This window comes from Trachemys scripta, chromosome 2 (assembly GCF_013100865.1).
Source record: "Trachemys scripta elegans isolate TJP31775 chromosome 2, CAS_Tse_1.0, whole genome shotgun sequence".
NCBI lineage: Eukaryota > Metazoa > Chordata > Testudines > Emydidae > Trachemys > Trachemys scripta.
In genome coordinates, this window is record NC_048299.1 from 151782159 (window position 1) to 151806407 (window position 24249).

General features: G+C 55.2%; 1 protein-coding gene across 1 annotated transcript in view; it reads right to left on the bottom strand.

The window, feature by feature from the left end:
* Positions 1-1185: 1185 nt before the first annotated feature.
* DMTN (dematin actin binding protein) overlaps positions 1186-24249 on the bottom strand; it is a 36930-nt gene continuing 13866 nt past the window's right edge. Inside the window, exons 2-15 of the mRNA XM_034759540.1 lie at positions 13799-13862; positions 12977-13033; positions 11029-11103; positions 10400-10555; positions 10122-10166; positions 8989-9097; positions 8498-8554; positions 8227-8379; positions 7743-7852; positions 7269-7488; positions 6589-6596; positions 5945-6115; positions 5578-5658; positions 1186-4130 (exon numbers count right to left, since the gene is read on the bottom strand). Of these exons, the coding sequence (XP_034615431.1) occupies positions 4017-4130; positions 5578-5658; positions 5945-6115; positions 6589-6596; positions 7269-7488; positions 7743-7852; positions 8227-8379; positions 8498-8554; positions 8989-9097; positions 10122-10166; positions 10400-10555; positions 11029-11103; positions 12977-12994 (1317 nt within the window). The 5' untranslated portion in view covers positions 12995-13033; positions 13799-13862 and the 3' untranslated portion in view covers positions 1186-4016. The remainder of the gene's footprint in view (positions 4131-5577; positions 5659-5944; positions 6116-6588; positions 6597-7268; positions 7489-7742; positions 7853-8226; positions 8380-8497; positions 8555-8988; positions 9098-10121; positions 10167-10399; positions 10556-11028; positions 11104-12976; positions 13034-13798; positions 13863-24249) is intronic.

The following is a 24249-nucleotide window of genomic DNA, read 5'->3' on the forward strand; positions in this document are numbered from 1 at the left end:
CCTGAGTCAGAAGGGCTGTGGCATGCAGAATGAGTTAGCGTGGGCCTAGGGTGACCAGATGTCCCAATTTTATAGAGGGTCCTTTTCTTATATAGGCTCCTATTACCCCCCACACCCTGTCCCGATTTTTCACATTTGCTGTCTGGTCACCCTACATGGGCTGGGAAAACCAGGTCCAAAAGGAATGGGAGGCAGGACTCCTGGGTTCTTTTTCTGGCTCTGCCGTTGATTTGCTCTGTGATCTTGGGCAAGTCACTTCCCTGGGCTGTGCCTGTGACATGTGGTACTCACAGGGACCCCCGCTGGGTTTCACAGCTTGAGCAGGACCATCTACACGGCTCCTTTTAACCCCATAGTCACATAGTGCGCGAGCCCCACCAGCTTGAGTCAGTTCAGTTGACCCCAAGCTCTGAGAGTGTCTGCCATGGGTTTTGTGCAGTGCAGACGTATCCTGCATGTGGGGGACGGGACGGGACGGACGACAGGTTGTGAGACTTAACTCGCTAATGGCTGGGAAGTGCATCCAGATGGGAAACACTGAGAAGGGCAAGGGATCAATATTAATAACTGGACACTTCTGGTGCGCCTACACGGCAGCTGGGAGCCAGCCTTCCAACCCAGGTAGGCTAGTGGGGCTTGAGCTAGCATGCTAAAAATAGCAGTGTGGATTTTATGGCTTGGACTGCAATTCTGGCTCTCAAGCCTGGGGGGGGGGGGTCAGTGGCCTAAGAGGGAGGTTTCTTAGTGCTTAGAACAGTAGATTAGGAATCAGGGACTCCTGGGTTTTTACTCCTAGCTCTTGGAGCTAAATAAAGTTTAGTGGCCAGAACAGAAAAAATGAGCAGCCCAGACTCCTGGGTGCAATTCCTGACTCTGACGCACTGCATTATCTTGGGCAAGTCCCTCCTCTTCGGACCTCGCTTTCCCAACCTGTAACATTGAATTACAAATATCCCCTCCTGCGAGGGTGAGGCTGAATTTCTTAAGGCCTGTGAACCGCTTTGCAGTCCTTGTCTGGAAGGTGCAAAATGCTATTTAACACCACTCTAAAGCGAACAGGAATAAAAATCAGCAGAAGTGGGTGTTGAATAAAGCCATTTCACCTTTAATTATAAGCAAAAAATCACTCTCACGTGGAATCTCCGACACCAGCAAAAAATAAACAGAAAAAGGGGAATCACTGTATTCAAATCAGAAAAAAATCCATATTTATATATATATATTTATAGATATGTCATATAAGTAGCAGTGAAAGGCAAGTATGGGCCAGGGATTTCCCAATAAATTACATTCTTTACATCCCGACAGAGTGTAGTGGTGGGGCAGTGGTTGAAAAGGGAAAGCGCTCTCAGGCCAGCGCTGTGGAGCAGATGTGGTGCACAGTAGAAAAAGGACCCAGGAGGGGGACTGAAAGGAGCAGCAGACCAGGAAATCGTTTGGCTAATGGGGGGCCAGTTCCCCTATTCGACCGCTGGTTATTTTGACTTTTAAAAATACCCCAAAGCAAAGGAAATTGTTAGCTCCTTGGGTTTGTTCCTGGAGGCATGTAAGGTGCTATTAGCCCAGATGGGATGGGTGATCAGACCACTAGACTGTCCTGCACGTGCCCCACATATGGAGCTCCCACAGACGTCCATGTGCGGGAGTGGGCTGCCAGGCCAATATCCTGCCAACAGCTGACATTTCAGAGAAAAGCGTGGCTCACCTCTCTATAATGCTCCTGCTCTGCTGGGTAAGGGTCTGCCCGAGACAGGCCAGCTGATCCAAACATAGGCTCATTGGATCCCCTTTGATCAATACCCTATCAGGAAGGGGGAGTCTCCCGGCTGTTTACTCTTTGCTTGGTTGAGAGATCTCAGAGTTGGCTCTGAGGTGGGGAGTGCAGATGGGCTGGAAGCCGAGCTTGTCCTCTGGCAAACAAGAAGCATAGCGTGGAACAACCCCCCAGGATACTGGTAAGTTTCCTGCCCTTTCCAGGACACACTGCTCCTTGTAGGCAGCTCTGAAGCATGCGGGGAACGGGGCTTGGGCGGGGTTGTGTGCAGGATGCAGAGCAATCTTGGGTGATTATTTCCAAACTCCAGGGCCTGGTGATGAGGCCGAGGTCCACAAGGGATCGGCACCACATCAGTCTCTGCTGGTCACTGCACAGGGCCTGGCTTCCTAGCTACTGAGGCAGCTGCACAGAGCCCTCTGCCTTGACATCCTCTCTGCTCCTTCACCTAGCATTGACACAGGCATCCCCTCACCCGCACCGGCTCTAAAATACTGTCACTGCCTGATGAAGTTCCATCCTTGGGCATAGCGAGAGCTGGCTTGTCTGAGCCCTGGTTGGTTACACACTGCGTCTGGGAAGCCAAAATCGGACCTCACCTGGCGTGTCAGCAGGGGACAGCCTGCAGTTTGTGGCAGTGTACTGATGGTGTGGTTTCCACAGCAGAGGGTTATTGCACCTAGGGTGACCAGATGTCCCGATTTTATAGGGACAGTCCCGATTTTTGGGTCTTTTTCTTGTATAGGCTTCTATTACCCCCCACCCCTGTCCCGATTTTTCACACTTGCTGTCTGGTCACCCTAATTGCACCCCACGGGGTACACGTGGAGAGGGAAATCATAGCCGGGAGGCCTGAGGAGGACAGAGTGAGATGGCTGCCAGAGATCGCATGCCAGGCTGGAGAGAACGTGATGAGCTGCCTCTAGGCTCCCCTCCAGCCTCAAGCCCTGAGTCTCTCACTGCTCAGGCAAACTCCTCTGCCAAACCTGGGGAAAGGCCTTGGGCTTGGCGGGGCGGCCGCTGGGCTTTGACTGAGGCTCCACAAAGGGGCAGGAGCAAAATCATCAACTACTGAGGCATGAAACAATCGAGCTAAGAGCAACCCTCCCCCAGAGGCAGCTGCAAGGAGTGGGGGCTGTAGCCTTAATGGGGAGTTCTGTGGTTTGAGAGCCTGGGCCCTTGGGTTGAGAACTTGGGAGGTGCTCAGTCATGTCCACCTAGGGATTGAATTTAGGGGGAGGGATGGTGGGAGTGGGGAGAGGAGGGGGAGGCCAGGAGCGAGCGAGAGTGAGACAGAGATGACCTCAGAAGGGTTGGTTCTGATTCTCCAGTTTTCTCCAGCGAGAGCTTCTTGTGCCCCCTCCCAGCTCCAACGAAGGGCGTTTGATTATGAGGATGGGACCCCGCCTGCAGGTGGGTCCATGGGGAGTGGCTGCTAATGAAGATCATGGCTCTTTGGAGCCTACTCTAGGCAAATGGCAACCCCATTAGTGACCGGCCACTCAGAAACGCAGCCACGGCGACACCCAGCAGCCCCTGTGGCCCACGTCAGAGTTACAGCTATTCAGATATATACATGTGCCCTACCCAGTGTTGACAGGGTGGGAAGCTGGCCCCGAGAGGAGCAGTAAGGCTGGGAGCAGGGTCCTGAAGCGGGGGAGCCAGTCAGGGCCCAGCAGCAAGGTAGAAGCAGCCCTGACTTCCCTTACACCTAAACCAACATGCGTCCAGCAACCGAACAGTATGGTGTGTCCCTGTTCTGTCCAGCCAGGGGCCCTGCCAGAGTCCCCTCCAGGAGCTATGGCTCCCATCCTGGCTGAACCAGCCGCGACCCCAACAGGCAAAGAGAGACACTGATGCCCTGCCCCCAAGAAGCCCCTACACATCACCCAGCCCGGGGACCTTGGCTGACTAGGGTCTGCTTGCTCCTCCCTCCACTTGTTCAATTCTCCCTCCCCTGGCTCCATTAAAAGAGGTTTGACCCAGACTGAACAGCCCACCAGCGTTGCCAGCAGCCCCCGCCCCGGGCCTGTGAGGGGGAAGGTTTGGGCAGGGAGAGGCTCTCCGATATCCCCTAGGGAGAGGCAAAACTGGGAATGAGGGATCAACGTGCCTGAGGGGCTTCGGGGAAGGGAGGCAGGTGTTAAAACTGGCTCAGTAGCCCTAAAGCAGCTGTGATGCGAGATTGTGTTTGACACTAACTGAGATCACGGCTAGGGTTGGCTCAGGCTGGGCACACGGCTCAGAACAGTAAAGCTTTCTTCTTCAGCTCGTTCCGCTTCCACAGGGCCAGCTTGCTGAACTCCTCCAGGGACATCTTGAAGACACGCAGGAAATCCTCTGGGGACAGGTGCCTCTGGAGGGAGAGAAACAGTGGGTGTTATTCACCAGTCACTCTGTGTGTGTGTGTGTGTGTGTGTCTGTGTCTGTGTCTGTGTGTGTGTGCCAGATCAGAGTGTGTGTGCACCAGATCAGAGTGTGTGTCTCTGTGTGTGTATGTGTGTGTGCCAGATCAGTGTGTGTGTGCACACAAAATCTGTGTGTGTGTGTGTGTGCACCAGATCAGTGCCTGTGGGTAAATGCCAGATCAGTGTGTATGCACGTGTATGAGGTCAGTTTGTGTGTATATGTCTCTGTGCCAGATCAGTGTGCACGTGTGAGCACACGTGTGCGTGTACCACTGCGTTTTGGGTGGGGAGTTCAATTTTCCATTTTGAAACAACTTTTCATTTCAAATATTGTTTATTTTATATAATATTTTAAAAAATCAAAATCAGAATTAAACCATTTTATTGAAACAAAACATTTTGATCAACGCAAAACAAACAAACAAAAAACTGGAATTTCATTTCTCAAGAAATTTCTAATGTTTTGTTTTTGGTGTGTTTTGGTATAGAATTTTTTTTCTGAAATGGTGGAATTTCCCCCAAGATGGAAAATCGGTTTCCCATCCAGTCCTAATACAAACCCTCACACTAGACATGTCTACACACAGAAGTTGCATCAGTTTAACATAAATCAGTTTAAAAATGATTTAGTTAAACCAATGCAACCCCCAGTATAGACTCTCTTATATTGCCTTTAAACTGGTTACAGCAGTTTAGCTTGCCCCACGGGGGCTTGTACAGCCCATGCTGCCACAGATTCACTGCTGTTGGTACCCACCATAGCTAGATCAAAGCTCGCTCAGGGATCTCTATCCCTGCTGCAGTCACGCCTCTGATTGCAGCGCAGACAGGCCCAGAGTCGCCTCGGTTTAACATCATGCCTTCAGCTAACCCACTGCCACATGGTGTGGAGAACAGGCCTGAATGCCAGAGCTTCCCTCCGGGCCCCAGCAGACACTGACCCCACTCCCTGCTGGCTGAGTCCCTGACCTCACACTGCATGTGCCCACTGTAGGTGAGGGCCATGGAGTCTGCTGTGCCTGGGCCCCTGTGGCAGGTGCCCAACCCATGTAGCCATGGGGCGAGAGCCTGGCTCCCTCCTTTTCTAATCGAATTAACTTCCACCTTTAGCACTGGTATAAGAGAACAAAATACCCAGGGCTGTGCAGGAGAAGGGCAGCGGGGAGGGCAGCTTGGGGATGGGGTGGCAGCAGGCAGTGCTCCAAGTCCAGGGGCCATAAAACATTAACTCTCTCTTCCCTCTCCCCTTCTCCTTTATGTATTTCTCCAGCTGTTTTACCCTGAACCGCCCCCCACTCTGCCCCGGGATCTGTCAGCAGTTGTTTCCTTGGCCCCCTCCCTCCCCTGGGCCCAGACACCGCAGGGCCTAGCGAGATGCCCCATCCCCATCCATACCTCTAGCCTTGTTCTGTCCACTCCCGGAAGCAGTTTCACACGACCCCTGTACGTCACCTTCAGCACCTCATAGGGGTAAATCTGAGAGCCAAGGACAACACAGTTAAACAGCAGGGTTCATTAAAATGCCTGTCCCTGTCCCCATCGCATCCCATCCCCACCCCACACCCCCAGCTCAGCCTGCAATGGGGCATGTTCCACCACCCACAGAAAGCCTGCAGTAGGGCACGCCCGCTAGTCCACACCCCCCATCCAGCCAGCCAGCCAGCAGTATGTAACAAGGCGAATGTGTGAGCCTCCCAGCCCATGGCTGGGACACGCTGCATCCTGGCCCCAGGCCTGCAGAGCCCCCAGCCACGGCTCTTACCTTCTGCTCCAGCATGCTGGGCAGGGAGTTCCCTCTGTCCATCCTCCCCCGCTGGCCATTCTGCAGACAGCAAAACCCCCAGTCAGTCTTGGGTGGGCACACAGGGCTTCCCACGCAGGAATCCCCACCACCTCCCACAAAGGAACAAACACCAGGGTGATGGGCTTCAGCCTAGGCACTGGAGAGAATGGCACTCTGCCCCCACTCACGCTCCTAAACCCCCACATCTCCTCTGTCTCTCTCTTCCCCACCTGGAGCTCCTAAACCCCTGTGACTCTACTGTCTCTCTGCCCCCACCCAAGCTCCTAAATCCCTGTCTCTCTTTTCCCACACCTCTTTCCCACAATCCCTCCCCATCCTGCCTCTTTGGGTTTCTCTGTCTCCTCAGCCTGCCCTTCTCTGGTGCTGCCACTCCATTCCCTTCCCTGCTGCCCTACTCCAGTCCCTGTCCTTCTCAGTGGTCCTGTCTGAGTCTCGGCACCAGTCCTGCACCACTAAGCTCTATCTCTCTGGCAGCCGGTGCCAGCCATGCGAGGTTGGGAGAAGCTGAGCATGCAATGGAAGGGAGGGGCACTTCCCCCGCCTCCCTCAAGATACATCACCGCTCCCAGTGTCTCCCCTCCAGCAGCAGGGCGACTGCTTACTTGCAGGTCTGCAAAACACAAAGAAAAAGGGCTCAGAGAGCCCCAGCTCCAGCCGTCTCTCTAGGATCCCCCACCACCCCAACTTCCCAGCTCTGGGTGCAGGGGCTGCATGTCCTAACTCATTTAGAACAAGGGGCCGGATCCTCATCCGGTGGAAATCGGCAGGAGGTCAATGGAAGTATTGTGGGTTTTACACCAGCTGGGAATCTGGCCCACAGATGCAATGGAGCTTACGCCAGCCGAGGATTTTGTCTGCTTTCTCTGGCTACACGGAGCGGAGAGGTCTCAATTTCACCCTTCGTGGGCTGCACAAAGCTTTGGAATTCCCAATATCAAAAGATAATGGACAACGGCCACTCAGGGCCTGGCTGCAAAGCCCTCGCTGCCGTGGCTGAGGATTGCCGTGAGTAACGGCCCACCCAGCCGCGGGGGTCATGTCTGGTCTGCGGCGCACCCTGCATGAAGCTAGCACGGGACAGGCGGGGAATGAAGCCCCCCCAAACAGGAGGCCACCCAGACCAAATCCATCTGTCCCTCCCAAGGATAATCAGTAGGGGCAGCTATGGTCAGCATCCTGTGGGGCTGGGCGAGAGATGAAGAGAGGGCACTGGGCACAGAGCTCATCAGCAGTGGGATGGGGGNCGATACCAAAACAATGTCACTTGTCAGGGTATCGACTTAAAATGGATGCTGCTCCCGTGAATGCCAGGAAATGCCTGGGGGGAGGGTCTCAGCATCAGAGAGGGGGAAGAGGAGAGGAGGGCATGTCTGGGTCACTGCCTGGCCCCACGCACTGGTGTGGAAGGGCGTCCGGTCTGGGAGCGAGCGGGTTTTCCTCCGGATGGGGAGAGATTTCTCCATCTCCTCCTTCAGGATCAGCTTCCCGAGGTTTGAGGTGACCTAAGGAGAAGGAGCCCTCAGGGTCAGATAGGACTCAGTGCCGGGACACAGCCCCCCTCCAGCGCCAGCATGCTCCAGAGCACAGCCTCCAGCCCCAGTATCCACCAGGGCACAGAACCCTCTCCAGCCCCAGCATCCTCCAGGGAGCCGCCCCCATCGAATCCCAGCATCCTCCAAGCTGGAGCCCCCTCCAGTCCCAGCCTGGTCCAGGACTCAGCCTTCCTGGAGCCCCCGCACCACCAAGCGCATCCTACCTTACTCAGCTCCTGTTTCTGTAGTTCACGCAGGTTAGTCATTTCCTCTGTGAGATCCTCTTCTTCTTCCATGCCTTTCTTGGAGGCCATCCGCTGCCTCCACTCCTTCTCTGGGGACCCAAAGAGGGCGTCAGGGTACAGGGCAAGAGCAAGACGCCAAATCAAGGGGGCAAAGAGACACAGGGTGGCTGGATCCTTTCCCTGCTGGGGAAATTCAGGGAGGCAGAATGCATCACCCCAGCACCAGGGCTAGCAAAACGTGCCAGGGGATCTTTCATGACCACAAGCGGTCAGGGCCCTGGCTGTATGTCCCATCTGCCCAGCCCCCTCAGTCACCATAATGGGGCATCGATGCTGACTCAGAGCAACACTTCAGCTTTCCTTGGTGGTTTCCCATCCCAGTACTGACCCCGCTCAGCTTGGGGAAGAGGGGGGGCTGATAGGAGTCGCCCAGCTGCAGGTAAAACATTCTGCCATCACCTACCTACGACTGCCAGGGAGGGAGGGCAGGGCCAATAATCTGTCTCGATCTTGGCTGGCTGGTTGGGGTCCGGGGCCTGGGCTGCTGGGAACTTGGAGCACTCAATGATCTGGTCTTCTATCATGTGCTTGCTCTGTGGGGCTCCCATTGAGGGCTCTGTAATAGACAGAGGGACAGAAAATTGAGGTCTGGCTTCCCCGTCTCCTTGCGCCCACTCCCCCAAATATCCCAACCCAGCACCCAAAGGCCGGGGTGGGGAAGCAGCCGCACTCACCTCTCTGCTTGTAGATTGGTGGCTTCTTGTATATGTTCAGATCCATGGTGTTGGTATCTGGAGGAGGGGACGGGAACAGGAGGGTGAAAAATGCTACCACTGCCACTGGCACAGCTGAGCTTCCGTCTCACTCCTAGAGGAGGTGGGGACCCACTGATGGGGGAGGCTCGCCCTCCTGCTGTCCCTGCTCTATGGTTATACGGAACAGCGCTCACCCTGCTCCATGCTGGTGGGGTCCAGGAGGAAGGACTAGTGGGTCCCATTCCCCCAGTTGGGTTCAGGTGCTGGCTCCAAGCTCACCTGACTCAGGCTGGTGGAGGGGGGAAGGCACCCGAGTTGGAGCAGGGAGGGTGGGAGTGCAGGGAGCAGGGTCTGGTCTTGGGTCTCTGGTTAGGGTTTCAGTGTGGTGTGTGGCCCTGAAGTTGGGGTCCTGCTCCCCTCGCACCCATGCGGGGAGCCCTGGAGAGCCCCAGGCAGGGTGTGGGCCGTACCAGGTCGGTGGAAGTGGTGCATTCCGCTCCAGGCTGTGCTGCTGGTCCGGCGACTAGCTGCCTGGGAGGCACTTCCGAGGGACTTGTTTTCCATCCCGTCCCGGATGACCTGTGAACAGAGCCAGTGTCAGAGCAGCTGCTGCCCTGGGACAGACCAGCACCCCATGCAGCCTGTCTCTGACAGTGGCCCATGCTGCCTGCTCAGACAGAGACCTAACTGCCAAGCCCAGACTGCATCTAAAAGTTCAGTCCCATCCCTTGGGAGGGAAAACTCTCCCGGATCTCTCAGGAAAGGCTGACAGTGCTTGGAATGGTGAGACATGGTGAAGCTGGCCCCAAGGCATACTGGAAGTCCAGCTGTCCATCTCCCTCATCTTTCATAGGGCTCGTTAGTTTAATCCAGCCTCTAAAACTCTCTTGTTCGATCAGGGTCCAAGTGCAACCTCAGCCCCTGGATTCTGACTCCGCTGAGCTCCTGGGCTAGCTGATCGCACCTCAGCCAGTAGTGCGGATGCTCAAGACACAGCCACGGCGTGTGGACAGTGGAGGAGTCATTTGATGAGCCAGTGGGGAAGTAGCCTTTGGAAAAGATGGATCCACTCATCCATTGATATGCCTGCCAGGCAGCATCAGGCACCAATCCTGACACCTGTCCCAGTAACGCCTTCCCCCTGCAAAGGCTCTCCCAGGGTATGTCTACACCAGCCACTAAGCCCAGGTTTGAGCCCAAGCCCCCTTCCATCCGCACACAAATCTGTCTGCACTCCTAGGACCCTACTAGGGGGGTGGATCCGAGCCTGAGTCCAGTCCAAGCCCTGTCATTGAGCAGTGTGGACGCAGCTCAAGCAGCAGACCCAAGTCAGAAGGTCTGCACAGTGCAATATGGACATATTAGCATGGCTGGGGTTGGTCCCATAGCCTCAGGTTTCAATGCAGTGTAGACCCCCCCAGAGTCCGCCCATCCGCCCCCAGTCTCCCTAGTGCTCATGATAGGAGTGAGAGCACAATGGTTAAAATACAGGGCACATTGTGGTGGAGGCTGGTTGGACCTCAAGCTCTGTGGGTTTCTGTTGCCTGTGAGCAAGAGATGCCTGTGGAGAACTAAGCAGGAGGCAAGGTGTGGCAGTACTCACTTCTGGAGAAGGAGGAGGAGAGATGGATTTGGGGGACAGGGACCGCTGTGGGAGGAAGCAGAGAGACAGATGCCATTTACTTGACCCATCCTGCAACGACTGGGATACGCAGTAAAGATTTCTGGTACATCCCTGTCCTGCATCCCAGCGAGGTGCAAGCATCTCCCCTTAGCCGGATGGGAGCTGCCCGCAGAGCTTACATTGGCTCAGCCATTGATGGGGTTTTGGCAGAGAGGGAACGAACACAGAGGACCATGCCCCACCCAAGACACCCTCACCTCTCGGCTCCTCGGCAAGTCCACGTGCTCCATGAGGGAGTAGGTGAAATGGGGCTCATAGATCATTAAGTCAGGGCGCTCGATGTCCAGGATCGCCTTGTCCTTGGGAATGGCCGCCAGGTCCTTGTAGCCCAGAACCTCATTGTCCATTCTGGCCTGTGAAGGAGGAAAAGCTCCTTCTCAACCAGAAAAGCCTCAAGCAGGTGTCTGAGCTTCTCCCAGTGCAGGGCAGAGCCCACGACTCTTTCCCGCATGGAGCTGAGGCCTCCCAGCCCATCTGGGAATTGGGAAGGGATTATTCTCCTCAGAGAGGGAGAAACACAGGCCCAGAAAAGGGGAAGGGACTTGCCCAAGGTCACACAGCAGGTCAGAGCCTGGATTAGAATCCAGGACACCTGACTCCCATTCTCTTATTTAAGCACTAGCCCAGACACCTCCCCAGAGTGAGGAAGAGAACCCAGGAGTCCTGAGTTCTCTTGCTCTAAACACTAAACCGTACACCTCTCCCAGAGCGAGGAACAGGACCCAGGAGTCCTGATTCCCATTACCTTGCTCTGATTGCTGCCCACAAGGGGCTTGGGTGCTTTAGAGACCCTCCAAAAGGGAGATGTGACATGAACAGCACTCACCACAATGCTGGAGGGCGATCCTGGGACGCTGGACCCGCGGGAGGAACAGACGCTCCCAGGGGAGGTCAAAGATTGCTGGAAAGGAGGGAGAGACTTCTGTGAGTTTCGTGCTCCGCTGCTGGCTTCGTCAATGCAGCCAACAGGGCAAGGCAAGAGAAAACCCAGCTAAGTTCCTCCTGAGAGGCACACAGAGAGGCAGCAATGCCAAGGGAAGCAGACATCTGATGAGCCTCACTCCCTTGCAGGTGGGAATTACAGTACCAAACCCAACAGCCCCTCCCAGCCTAGTTGGATATTATATGGGTGTGCCGTTTCGATATGTCAGTTTAGCTCCATTTGGCTAGATATGGCTTTGGAGGGGGAAGACCATGATGCTGAGAATAGTGTGTGTGCAGGCGCACCTGCACCCAGATTTTGTGTGTATGTGTGTGTGTGTGCACGTGCAAATGTGCTTGTGTACCTGTGTGTGTGTGTTCCCACCGTTGCACCTGTATGAAGGGCTGGAGATCAGTGGAACTGACTCCCAGAGAGGAGGGCCTTGATCTCAGAGCAAGACCTAGGAAATCCAGAAGGACATCAGCCCTCTGATATCCCCATTCCTTGGCATTCTCTTGCCTACACATACTCTCAGGTTTGACTGAGGATAGGGGGCGGGGGGCTGTTAACCTCTGGAACTCACTGCCACCAGATACTATCAAGGCCAAGAGCACAACAGCATTCAAAAAGGCTTGGAGCTGTATATGAGTCACAAGAACACCCCCAGTTACATTAGACAGGAGAAAATAGGGGGGATACAAACACCCTCCTGCTTTAGGGCACAAACCAACCTCTAATTGTTGAGGGTCGGGGCAATCTTCCCTTGTAGGGAGGTTATTCCATAATTGCCCCGTGGGGTTTCTTTCTCCTTCCTCTGAAGCAGCTGGTGCTGGCCACTGTCAGAGGCAGATACTGGGCTAAATGGAGCACAGGTCTGGATCCAATCTGGCAGTCCCTGTGTTCCTAAGACTCATGGGGTGTGTGGGGAAAGTTGGGATTCAGGGAACAATTCATCTTTAATGTGGAGAATGGCTATGAACTGCAGCTCCTTTGAAAACACAAATCACGGTCAACTAGAAATTAAAACTCAACCAGTCTAGGTCAGGAGTTGCCACGCAAGTTGAGGGAAATCTGCAGCTCCTGCCCCATACAGCACAGCTAAGTCTCCAACTCCCGCAGCCCAAATAGGGGTCATGTTGTTGGGGTAGAGGGCAGTGCTGTGCCCAAGTGGGCACTACCAGCAGCTTCAGCAGATGTGTCCATGAGAGCTGTAGTAAGCACTAGGTGGTGCTGTCTGCCCAAACTCCAGTTAGCAAGGGGCGGAGCCCCTAGGACAGAGCACGGAGATGGGTGAAGAATAGACCCTGCTCCTTTGCTCTCTGGTAACATCAACTGCATGCCCCAGCTCCTCAGAAGCATCCAGTGATTGCAATTAACAGCATGCAATTGTGTGGCCCTTGCAGTGCTGAGTGCAGAAGGGCCCAGCACGGCCTTTGCCAGCTCACCCCTTGTCCTGCTCAGAAACTGACACCTGCCCCTCACTCGGCAGGGGATGCTCCCAGGTTCTCTCCTGCCACTGCACCCCCTCAGAGCAGGTATAGTGCTGGCTCCCTTGCCCTTTGCCAGTGCATCTGGGCATTCCCTGCAGCAGCAGGAGGGGCCCTTAATCTCTCTGCAGAGATTGCCAACTATGGGGCCTGCTGGTGCTGTGGACACCTGTCTGCTAGTGAGCAAACTGAGACCCACCAGTTAGTGGCACGAGGCCCCCAAACAGAGATGGGCCCCCTGAAGGCGAAAGCCTCCTGCATTCCAATACAGGGCCATCCAGCACACCGACCTCCCCACACCTTGACCAGGGTGTCCAGGGTGGTTGCAAAGCAGGGGCCTGAAGAGTCTAACCCAGATCATTTACCTTCTGTAACCTTTCCATTCCGTCGCCTGCGGGAAGGGCTGGGTCATCCACAGAGTCCTGCAGGGGGGTGAAGGAGGAAGGTTCGTTAGCAGCAATCAGCCTGGGCAAAGGCATCCTGCTGCTAGGGTCTCAAAGGGCGAGCTGCCTGCCCCCCCTGGGTCCTGGCAACAGTTCGGGGGGGCCGCCCAGCCTGACGCCCCTCTGCCCAATTGTGGCACAAAGCTGATGCCAGGGCTTGACCTAGCGGATCTGTTTGAGTGAAGCTGCCGCTTAGACCTTTGCTCCCATCTCAAGAGGGCTGGTCCATCCGGCACACTGCCACAGTGGGTCGGATATGGAGGAATAAAGGAGGGAGAGCCCAGACCGTGCGTACATGGGGAGGAATCAAGGCTCTGAGAGATTCAGATCAAACCCATCAGGGAGGGGGAGGGGAGCCTCTGTATGCAGCCACTGAGCAATGTCCGGTTCTCAGCTTCTTGGATCTGCAGCCCCCTGGCTCCCCTGAGCTTCTCATCTCGCCCCATTACTGGGCCGAGCTGGCCGCCTTCAGGCGTCTGATGCTAATGCAAAGTGAGATGCACACGGCAGGGCTCTGAAATATTCATCGGCAGGCTCAGCAGGGGGTTGCCCAGTGGAGAGGGGAAAAGCTGGGAAGGGGAATGGGGTGGGGGGGATGAGGCTTGTGGAGATGGAACCAGGGCGGTTCTGATCTGGGCCCCACTGTCTCCTGAGCCTGAGGGCTTGGGAGAGCTGGATATAAAACTCTGGATTTGGCCCATCTCTCCTGGAAGGCGGGAAAATGCGGACGAGGGGTTTACGTACCAGTGATTCTGTGTTTCCACATCCCTTTGGGCTCCTAGGCTGGGCTGTGGGTCAGATGCTCCCTCTGCAATGGGGGATAGAGATGGGGAGAGGTGAGATCCTTCCACATACCAGACACGGCGTGATGATCCCCCCTTCACACCCACCCACACACTGCCTCTCCCACGGTCCGGTCTCAGCAGCCAGGGCAGCTTGGATGCAGACACCCGGGGAGATGGACATGAACCACATGTCAGATGAGGGAAAACTGAAACCTCTGCCACCCTCAGACCCCTGCTTCCCCCACCAGCTGAGCAGCACCCTCCCTGCATGGGGTTCCCTTGGGAGCTAGTGTAGCTTCTTAAATGGCCAGAGCAGGTGCTATTAAGCAGGGACAAGCTTCCCCTTCCCTAAAGCAGGCAGCGCTCCCCACCCAGGAGCAAGAGACCTGAACTGGGGAGCTAGCCAGCATCCTGCGTGGCCCAGGGTGGGAACCCCTTCCTGCAGGAATTTCGCCCGAGTCTCCCACATGGCATGGCGGAGTGGCACACTGTTCCCAGATGTAGACAGTTCCATTTTTGAAACACATATTGTTTGCTTGCGCCCAGCTTACCAAGCAATCTAGATTGCCCCGTATCAGTGACCCATCCTCTTCATTATTTACCACTCTCCCAATCTTTGTGTCATATGCAAACTTTATCAGGGATGATTTTAGGTTTTCTTCCAGGCCATGGATAAAGATGTTAAATAGTGTAGGGCCAAGAACACATCGATCCCTGCAGGACCCCACTGGAAACAGACCTGCTCAATAATGAGTCCCCATTTACAGTTTCATTTTGTTAGTTAGCCCCGGTTTTGAGCTAATACGCGCCGCCTGCCCAGAACCAAGGGTCTGGGGAGATGGTATGGCTTGGAGCACACGCAGCCTGCTCAGAGCCCAGGACACCGAGCGATGGCTCTACCGCTTCAGGGCATGGGCAGGGAGGACCTGGCAGTGCCGGTGAGCCTGCAGTGATCTCAGCAGTTGGGCTCCCAGCCAGGCAGGACCCTCCACTGCTGAGTCTTTCCATGCACTGAGCGGTGGGATCATTGCACTTGTTTTGAGCCATTGTTCTCGGAACAATGGGAAGTGACAGAGAGTGCATTTGGACGCCTCCCAAGCTCTCAGCAATGTCACAGACATGCTCACTCTCTCTACCCGGCCCTGCCCAGCTCTCCCCACCTCCGACTATAAAGTCCAGTCAACAAGGGCTTTCCAGGAAGTCCCTGGGGCAGTGGACAGACAGCTGGGGAGCAGATCAGCCCATTCCGCAGCCGTGGGGCAGCCTGCGCTTCTGGAGGGCGGGGCCCTTCAGGGCAGTGTTTAATTTGTGCCAGAGCTTGCCAGGGCTGAGCCCCGGCACCTCCGGGCCTGGCAGTTCATCGCCCCGGCACCTCCGGGCCTGGCAGTTCATCACCCCGGCACCTCTGGGCCTGGCAGTTCAGAGCCCCAGCACCTCTGGGCCTTGCTACGTCAGTTATGAAAGTAAAAAAATGGCTTGAGCCCTGGCATCTCTTTCATTACAAATTAATCACTGCTGCAGGGGATACATGCAGGGATGGATTGCTGAACCCATCCCTGCAAAAGGGGGTCCCTTCCTGCTGCCCCTCCTTTGGGAAATCCTCTCTGCTCTCTGTGAGTCAGTCCCTTCTCTCTCTGGACAAGCCCCCATCACACCGAGCACCCGGGCGAGGGAGATGGGGTGAGGCAGGTGTTAGGCTCTACTGTGCCACCCTGGTGCCTACTGATGTCTCCAGTCCTCAGTCTCTGGTAGTGCCTCCTAGCATGAGTGCTTGGTGGGGCTCTGATACCCCCAGCCTCTGGATTCTGCTCCCCTTACACCATCACCCCCATCAGGGGCTACTGCCAACCCCTCAATACCGCCAGGTTAATAGCCAGGCAGAGATGGGCAAAACCAGGGCTGTTCGGGTGCAAAGCCTCATCCATCAGGTTTGGATCTTGCACAACCAGGGGTGCAGTTCTGACGTGGGTCCCATTTTACCTGAGCCGTGGAGTTTGGGAGTAGGTCAGACTACCGGCTCTGGTTCTGATCCATCTCTGAGTGCTGATGCACCCTTCCCACCATTTGGACACCTCTCACATGGGGAGGCAGTACATGACAGAGCTATGTGGCAGCCCCACTCCCAGCCACAACCTTATCAGCTCCGCAAGTGGCGTCTCCAAGTACCAGACCTCTGCAGCCCCCCTCTCCCTGAGCTGCTCTCTGTCCTGAGAGCTGAAACCCAAGCCTTGCCCTCCAGATGCACTTGCCAGCCGGAGACATCTCTGATCAATATCCCCTCCACCCCCCCAAACCACTGCCTGGAAAACACATCCTTGCAGTCGCGGCCTGGTCTCACTGGGCCGGGCGAGCGGGGAACAGAGTAATCCAACTCCGGAGCAGTCTCTAGTCTCCCTGTGTTGCAGGCTGTGGCGGGGGGGTGATTTGCCCAGTTATTACACACATCTCCATCTTCCCCGCTCCTCGCCCCCCAGGGTGCAAGAGGCTGCCAGTCTGTCAGAGCTCACAGCAAGGGAGAAGGGGCATGTGCCACCTCTAAGGGAGAGACTCAATATGCTCCATCTTTCCTGGGTTCCATCTGCTTTGGCCTTCAGAGCAGCCACAAGCCGCGGAGGATCCGGGAGGGAGGGATCAGTGGGCCCTGCTAGGGACCAGAGTGAGGAACCTTTATCCAGCACTGTCCTCCAAACTCTGGGAACCAGCATCCAAACCAAGCTCAATTCTACGGCTGTCAGAGGACACATGAAAAGAGTCCTGTGGCCTAAGCAAAGGGACCAGGATCCCTCTGGGGCCTTTGACACAGGTTTGTGGGGTGACCCGGAGCAGGTCAACCTTTTCGGCAGTAGCCCCGGAAGCTGTTTGGTGAAACCCTGAGGCACCCAAAATCAGTGGCCTCTTTCCTTCCATGCCTCGATTTCCCCACGATATCACAGACCTAGCACAGGGGCTTGTGAGGGTTCATTCTGGTTACACGGAGCTCTGGACGCCTGGGCCCAGATTATCCAAAATTGCGCAGGGCCCGATGCTGAGAGGTCGTGAGAATGAAGCGCTTTCCATGCTCTGAGCCAATCAGCACAAGCACAGGCCTTGCCTCAGTTTCCCTGACAACAGGTCAGGGGAGCTTCGCCTTTCCCTCACGCCGGGTGTTTATAACAGGCGTGGAGCAGTCCAAGACATTCCAAGACCCCTCAGGGGCTGGTCCTCCTCCGAGCCATGGCTTGGGATGGACTGGCGCTTGTCTGACAGTCTGGACGAGACTCCCCCAGCAATGCCACCTGAAGCATGCCACCCAGGAAGCCTGTTCACCTGCCATCCCCAGCCACTGATGCTGTAGCTAAGCCCTGTAGCTAAGTCCTGCCCTCCAGCCAGGGGGACAATGGGTTTGTTGTTCAGAGGCCTTGGCCTCCCTCAGCCCAGCGGAGTCGAACAGGCTCCGCTCCGTCTGGCTTTTCCTCACCAGGAGTTTGTCTCCCCCCGCCCTGCCTTGGGCAGGTGGTCCTGTGCCGGGGCCCAGCTCCGAGGCCTGTTATTGCAGGCGATTGTTGACCTGGCGCTGACAATCAGAGCAGAGTTAATTAAACCTTTTGTCCCAGCCAGCACGCTGGGTTGAGAAGGCCCTAGTGGGAAGCCAGGGCAGCAGTCTGGCTGCACTTAGCGTACGGCCCTGGAGCGCTAACAAGCAGCCGCGCACTTCTGGGAAGGAAAAGAACCCAGCACAGAAAGGACTTGGGTGGGGTGGGGTGGGGCGGGAGGAGGGATTGTATTCCCCTCTTTTCCTTTTTTTTACAGGTTTCTTGCTTTTCTCTGAAATTCTCCTTTAGGGCAGGAGTGGGGAGAGAGCAAACAATCCTCATACTCCGAAAGGGGAGTGTCTACACTGTCTTGCACTGAGTCCATCTCTTGTGTTTCCATAGCAGCTTTCACCCTGATGGGACTCTGAGACGCGGCCACCTCTGGGGTGGGGTGGGCTGGAGGGGTGACATGCAGCTCACTGCACAGCAGTGCTATCTGGGACCAAGGTGCATTATACCGCTGTATAATGAGAATCTTGAAAACCTGCACAGGAGCTCATTGTTCCAGGAGAGGCCCACATGCAACAAGTTCATGGAACTCATCGGGTTTTTACCATGGAATACTGAAAAGCTGAAGTGGCTCTGCTGGGCTTTTAGCCTTTGATTCTGAGGAGCCCTGGAGTTTCAAACCTGAGGCTTATAATACTAAGCCATTGCCTCTAGAAATGGAAGAGGGGAGGGACTAAGGTCCCCCCAAAGGCTGAGCATCTTCCAGTCCCAGGAAATCAACCTAGTGTGATATGTCACCCTGATCTCTCTTCCAGGAGACACAGTCACCCTCAGGGCTCATCAGTCTCACTGGGAATCTCTCTGCCTCAGGGCCAGAAACGCACTCCAAATAACCTTTGGTTTGGTGCTGTGTTGCCAGAATCCAGGCCAGCAGAGGCCGAAATGCAGCTCTGGCTCTCCTCTGGCCAGGCAGCCACACCCAGAGCCCATTCCAGGTGGGCACAGAAATCCAGCCCCACTTCTTTTCCCCTTCCCAGGGGCTGCACCCAGACCCTCTCTGTCTGGGATTCCCATCTATAAAATGGGGATGGATGTTTCCCAGGGATGGGGCTGTGAGCCTTAATTCATGAGAGCCTGCAAAGTGCATCAAAATCCTCAATGGACGGCGCCAGGAAGGGCAAAGGACTATTTCGTCTGCCTGTGAAAGCCTCTTTCTCTCTGTGCGGCAGCCCTGCACAGCAGGGAGCAAGAGGGACGCTAGATAACGATGTATTGTAGGGACCAGGCTGGCTGAGTAGCTGACTAGCACAGGATACATGAGCTCAGACTTTCCACAGGCACCGCTGTAGGCAAAGCCAGGGGTGGAGTCCCTGACTCCCTGGGAATGGCTTCAGCAGAGGCCCTGCTCCTCCTGACACTGGGATTTGGTGTTAGCAGATAAGGAGAGCCCTTGGAAATCATAGGCTGCCCGCCGTAAATGGGATTAGGGCTCAGGTGGAAGCTGACGCCTGTTGCAAGGGGACACACCGTGCACTGGAATCCCAGGAACCACAAATGTCCTGGCCAGATCCTTGTTGAGTATCGATCTCACGGATTTCCCAGTCCGTTGTACCACTCCCCTGGATGAGCCCAAGTTCTCCTGATCCCTGGCAGCAAGTAGTATATTTGGAAATCCACAGGACGGGAGCAGGTGACGTAAGCACATTTCACACCCTGTTTAGTTACACCATACCCAACCTAACTATCAGCTGGGTCTTACGTAATGTATGAAGCAGATTCACATCAAGCCACATTCACTGGGGATGATCCACGTGAAGCCACGTCCCATGTATTCAACGGGAATGATCTCCATGTGAAGTCACCTCCCATGTACCCACTGGGGACAATCCATACAAAGCAGCTCCCCATGTGTTCAATGAGAACAATCCACTTGAAGCCACGTCCCACATATGCACTAAGGATAATCCACGTGAAGCCACATCTCATGTTTTTACTGGGGATGACCCACAGGAAACTATGTCCTGCGTATCCACTGGGGATGATCCGCGTAAAGCCACATCCCATGTATTCAATAAGAACAAACCACGTGAAGCCACATCCCATGTAGCCACTTGGGACAATCCACATGAGACCATGTCCTGCATATCCACTTGGGACAATCCACATAAAGCCCCATCCTGCGTATTCACTGGTAAAGATCTACACGAAGCCACATCCCAGGTATCCACTGTGGAGAATCCCTGGTAAGCCACTTATCAACTGAAGATGATCCACATTAAGCCATGTCCCACGCACACACTGGGGTGATCTGTGCAAGTCAGTGGTACATCACACACTTCAGTGTAACACCGCATCTAATTCCATGTGAGTTGCAGAATGCTCTGCCCAGTGCTCCTCCATGGATGTTCTGAGTGCAGGGCACTGCCTTTGGAGTAACATGTCCCAGGTGGTCCGTGTCTGGCACAAAAATTGGGGATGAGTCACTATCCCAGTGTGTGATGACAGGTATTCTTATGGGCCAGGGAGCGTAGCAGGAAGACAATCAGGGTGAGGAAGGGAGCCCAGGGAAGCATCAGCATGTTGGGAGCAGTGAGCGATGCCGGGGAGCATCGGAGGAGGCTGCATGCAGGCTGGGATCACCTCACCCCCACTCACTGCTCGGCCAGGCAATGATCTGTGCTGGGTCATGGGAGTCACATCTGGCTGAGTTGGAACGTTTTGACAAAGCCGTCAAAAGTAGATGCTTGGCCCTCACCGACAGGCAGACCCGTGGGTATTTTTAGATGATAATCACATTATCCAAAATAATCACTGAGAACATTGCTCTCCATCCTCGGCTGCCCCCCATGTGCCTGCAGCTGCCAGCTCCCATCGGGCCCATTCCCCATGCCCTTGCCCAGGGGTTCACTCTCTCCCTGGGTCCCCTGGGACCCTTAACTAGGTCCTGGCTGGAAGCAGCCAACAGCCGCTTCCCATCGAGGGAAAGGTGAGCTCCTTCGGAGACATGGCAACTGCTTAGGAACATTTCAGACTCTCCCTTGTGCAATAACAGCATCTGGGCCGCACGCCTTTCAAACCACCCACTTGCTGGCCTGCCAGCAACAGATCAATACAAGGCGCGACTGGGCTCTGCATGCACCCTGAGTCATCCGCCAATTCACTGTGCCCATGCCCCAAATGGACATATATATATATGGCCAGACAGATGGAGAGAGGAAGAACAGGACTACAGACACACAGAAGGGGAGATGCACCAAGGAAGGGACATGCAGATAGATTAGAGACAGACGAAAAGAGAGAATGAGCCAGAGGGATACCTGGAGAGAAGGATGAGCATGGTGATGATTAGACAGACAGGAGAGTCTGACACACTGTAGATGAAGAGAAGGAGGCAGGCAGACAGAAACGAGAGGCCCAGAGGAGGCGGCAGGCAGAGCTGTAGCTGTCCCGAGAATCTGTCCCTTTCACCTACTGCCTTCAGCTCCCGTGGCCTAGACCCCACCCTTTCAGGGCACTTCACCAGAACATGCTTATCTGGAGCAGACAGCAGTGCCAACGCCCAAATCAGCAGCCTTTCTCTCCATAGCAACCACCAATCTCCCTGGGCCAGTGATCCCAGCCACTTGGGCTCTCCTTGGCAGGCAGTCTGAGTACACACGTGCTGGCTGCTTGCGGGTGCCATCAGAGATAAGGCTGGATCCTACCCATGTTTGGGATTCTCACACAGGCCAGCTGTGAGCCACCGGGGGCTGAGATCCAGGTCTCTCTGCACCAGGGAGCAAACTGATTCCATCCATCCCCCAGCACCATAGGGACTGGGCACTGAGACTGGTTGCTGAAAAGGAACAGCTGAAAGCCAAGCAAAGCTGGGTAGAGCAGCACGGGGCTGTGAGCGTTGGGGCTGGCTGGCCCATGCACAGCCCTGAGTTATGGTGCTGATGGGTTTGACCAAGTGCTAGCCAAATCCGCGGGAGGTGGGAGTGTGAATTGAAAGCTAAGGCAATGCCCAGTTCTCTCCAGAGCCCATGTCTGCGTGAAGACATCCGGAAAGCTGGTGAGCCAGCACGGGCTGCAGTGCCAGCATTACCCAGCCCTGTGGCTCCTTGCCTCCAAGGTACACAATCCCGTCGCCCGCTCTCCCAGCAGTGGGCTGAGATCAGCACTGGGCAGGACCCAGAGCACTTGGCTAATGCTGAGACCAGGCAAGACGGAGGTGATGATGGTGGGAAGGGGGAAGCACCTGGAAGAACATGCCTTCTCCTCAAGCAACCCCCATTACTGAGCCTTCAACTCTCAGATTCAGCCAATCTGCAGCCTTGGGACCCCTTTGGGCTCCTCGGTGCTGTTGGTGCCCATTACCCTTCGCAGCTGACCAGAGGCTTATGCCCTGTCCTCTGAGACAGAGACGATTGGTGACCTCCAGACTTTATTCTATGTAAGTATGAAGGCACATGCCCTGAGAAAACTACAGCAGCCTATCTGCTTAGCCACATGGCCCAGGAGTGCCAGGAGCTGCACCGGCTGCCTAGCAAACATAGAGCCCAGCCCAAGAGCTCTCCCCTGACATTCAAAGCCTGCCACTGGCTACCTGAGAGATGCCTCTTCCCCCATGACTACAGCCTCCCACGAAGAGTAACACCCAGCTCTTTTCAGCAGGATATCGCCAAGCACTCCCCACTCTGAAAGGTGTTTACCTTCACACACCCCTGGGAGGCAGGGTAGCACTAATATCCCCATTGTACAGGTGGGGAACTGAGGCACAGAAAGACTAAGCAATTTGTCCAAGGTCACGCAGGAAATCTGTGGCAGAGCAGGGAATTAAACCTATACCCCGCCCAAGTCCTAGACTAGTGACCAAACCACTGGAACATCCTTCCACAGCAGCCCCAGTCCACTGGAGCTGTGACACTCAACCAGTGGGGGAGACTCACGTGCAGGAAACAGAACCTTGACAGGTGCTGGATCCAGACTATGGAACTCACTGCCACAAGATACGAGAGCCCCCGGCTTTACCATGCTCAGAAATAAATGCAAAACTCTGTTAGCCTGCTTTTACTCAGATTGTGGGCTCTTTGGGGGCAGGGAGCATCTTTTTCCTCTGTGTTTGTGCAGCACCTAAAACAATTGGGATCCTGGATACAAATAATAATAATAACCAATCATCATCATAATTAATAATCGTAATAATAATCAAATAATAAAAATCCCTGAACGTTAGTTTTCCTTCAATAAGCTCTTCTCACTCACGCAGTCAACCGAGAATGCAAAAGGTGCTAGAGAGCTAGATCACTGCCTTTGGCCACTTTAACCTACTGACGCCTAGAAAGGTTTTGGGGAGGTTGGGGAAAGTGCACCAGATTCCCAGCTCCTCTAGCAGAGCAGGGTGGTGCCCAGGCAGGGACTGGCAAGTAAGATGTCCCAGGCTCTCCCCAGCCTGCGGGATAGACACAGAAGAGGATTAGAGAACAGAGCAGCGTTGAGCACTGCCAGCACAGTAACCTTTTAGAGCACAATATTGGAGGGGGGGGTGGGGAGTGTTGGGGACAGGAGGTTCTCAGTGCACAAAGCTGGGCTGACATGGGTGATTTAGGAGGTCGGCTCCCCCCACTCCAGGAAATCCGGGGTTTGACTTTTCACAGCAGCCAAGCATGTTAGTTTGCAGCAGCCTGTGGGCAAGGGGCCAGGGCAGGAGCAGCCCCTCCTGCTCCTCCAGAGAGCTACGGCCTGAGAGAGATGGGGGAGGGAGGGCATAATGCATGGCTCATGCACTTCTCTTCCTTCCTTCTCCCACTCTCACCTTCTCACTCTCTTCTCCTCCCTTCCTCATCCCCCCGTTCGCTCTCCCTCCCTCCCAGCATTTCATCCCCCCTTTCCCCCTCGCCCTTCCTCAGCACGACTCTTCCTCTATTTCTTTCTCTCCATCTCTCATTGTTTCTCTCCCCTGGCATTTCCCCCTCCCTCGCTCTGCGGCGTCATGTGAGGGTTGCTATGGAAAAGACTCACAGCCATAAATAAGCGAGGGATATGCTAGGTCACAAGTTCCTGAAACAGACGGGGAGTTGGGCCCGCGAGCCAAGAACGCATGTGGCCACATGGGGAAGGGGGCTGGGGAAACACACCCAGCTCTGCTGGATGCCTCTTCACGCTACCACTAGGACAGCAGAGAGAAGGGTGGGCAAGGCACCGGTGCCCCACCCAGCCCAGGGGAACATCCTGGACAGTGGCTTAGGACCTGCAGTTCTGCACCCCCTGACTCCTCGCTGATAGCCACCCCCCTCCTGCTAAAACACCAACAACCCCCCCTCCCCAACAACCCTCAACCCATCCCAGTGCCTCCACCTACTGCACAGGGATGCTGAGGGCCAGCCCTGTCGACCCCAAGGGCAATTGCTTCTTTCTCCATCCTGCTCTTTCCCTAGGGCTTCCGAATAAAGTTTCTGCTATCTCAGCGTCTGGGCTGACCTGCCCTCCAGTCGCCTTCCTTCAACAGGAGCTCCATCCACAGCCCAGACTCCCTGCCTCCTCCACTCCACCCCAGGGGGATCTAGAGCCAATATCCTGGAGAGCAGGAGGGAAATCTGATAATATCCACTGTGAGCCAGCGTCTGCAAGCTGGCTTCTATAGAGCCTTCCACCCAAGGAGCTCAAAGCCCTGCCCATGTCAGCGAATTAAGCCTCGTGTTCCCACGGGAGGAGGTAAAGGAGGGAAACTGAGGCAAAGAGTAAGCCAGTGGCAGAGCATCCAAGGGTCCAATTATCCCATCAGCCATTTGCATGCAACTCCTGCTGAAGACAGTAGGGCCGGAGCCCGTACAATTTACAGCATGATCAGAACCCAGGAGTCCTGACACACATTGAAATCCAGGCCTCTCCTTTGCCCAATAAGCCA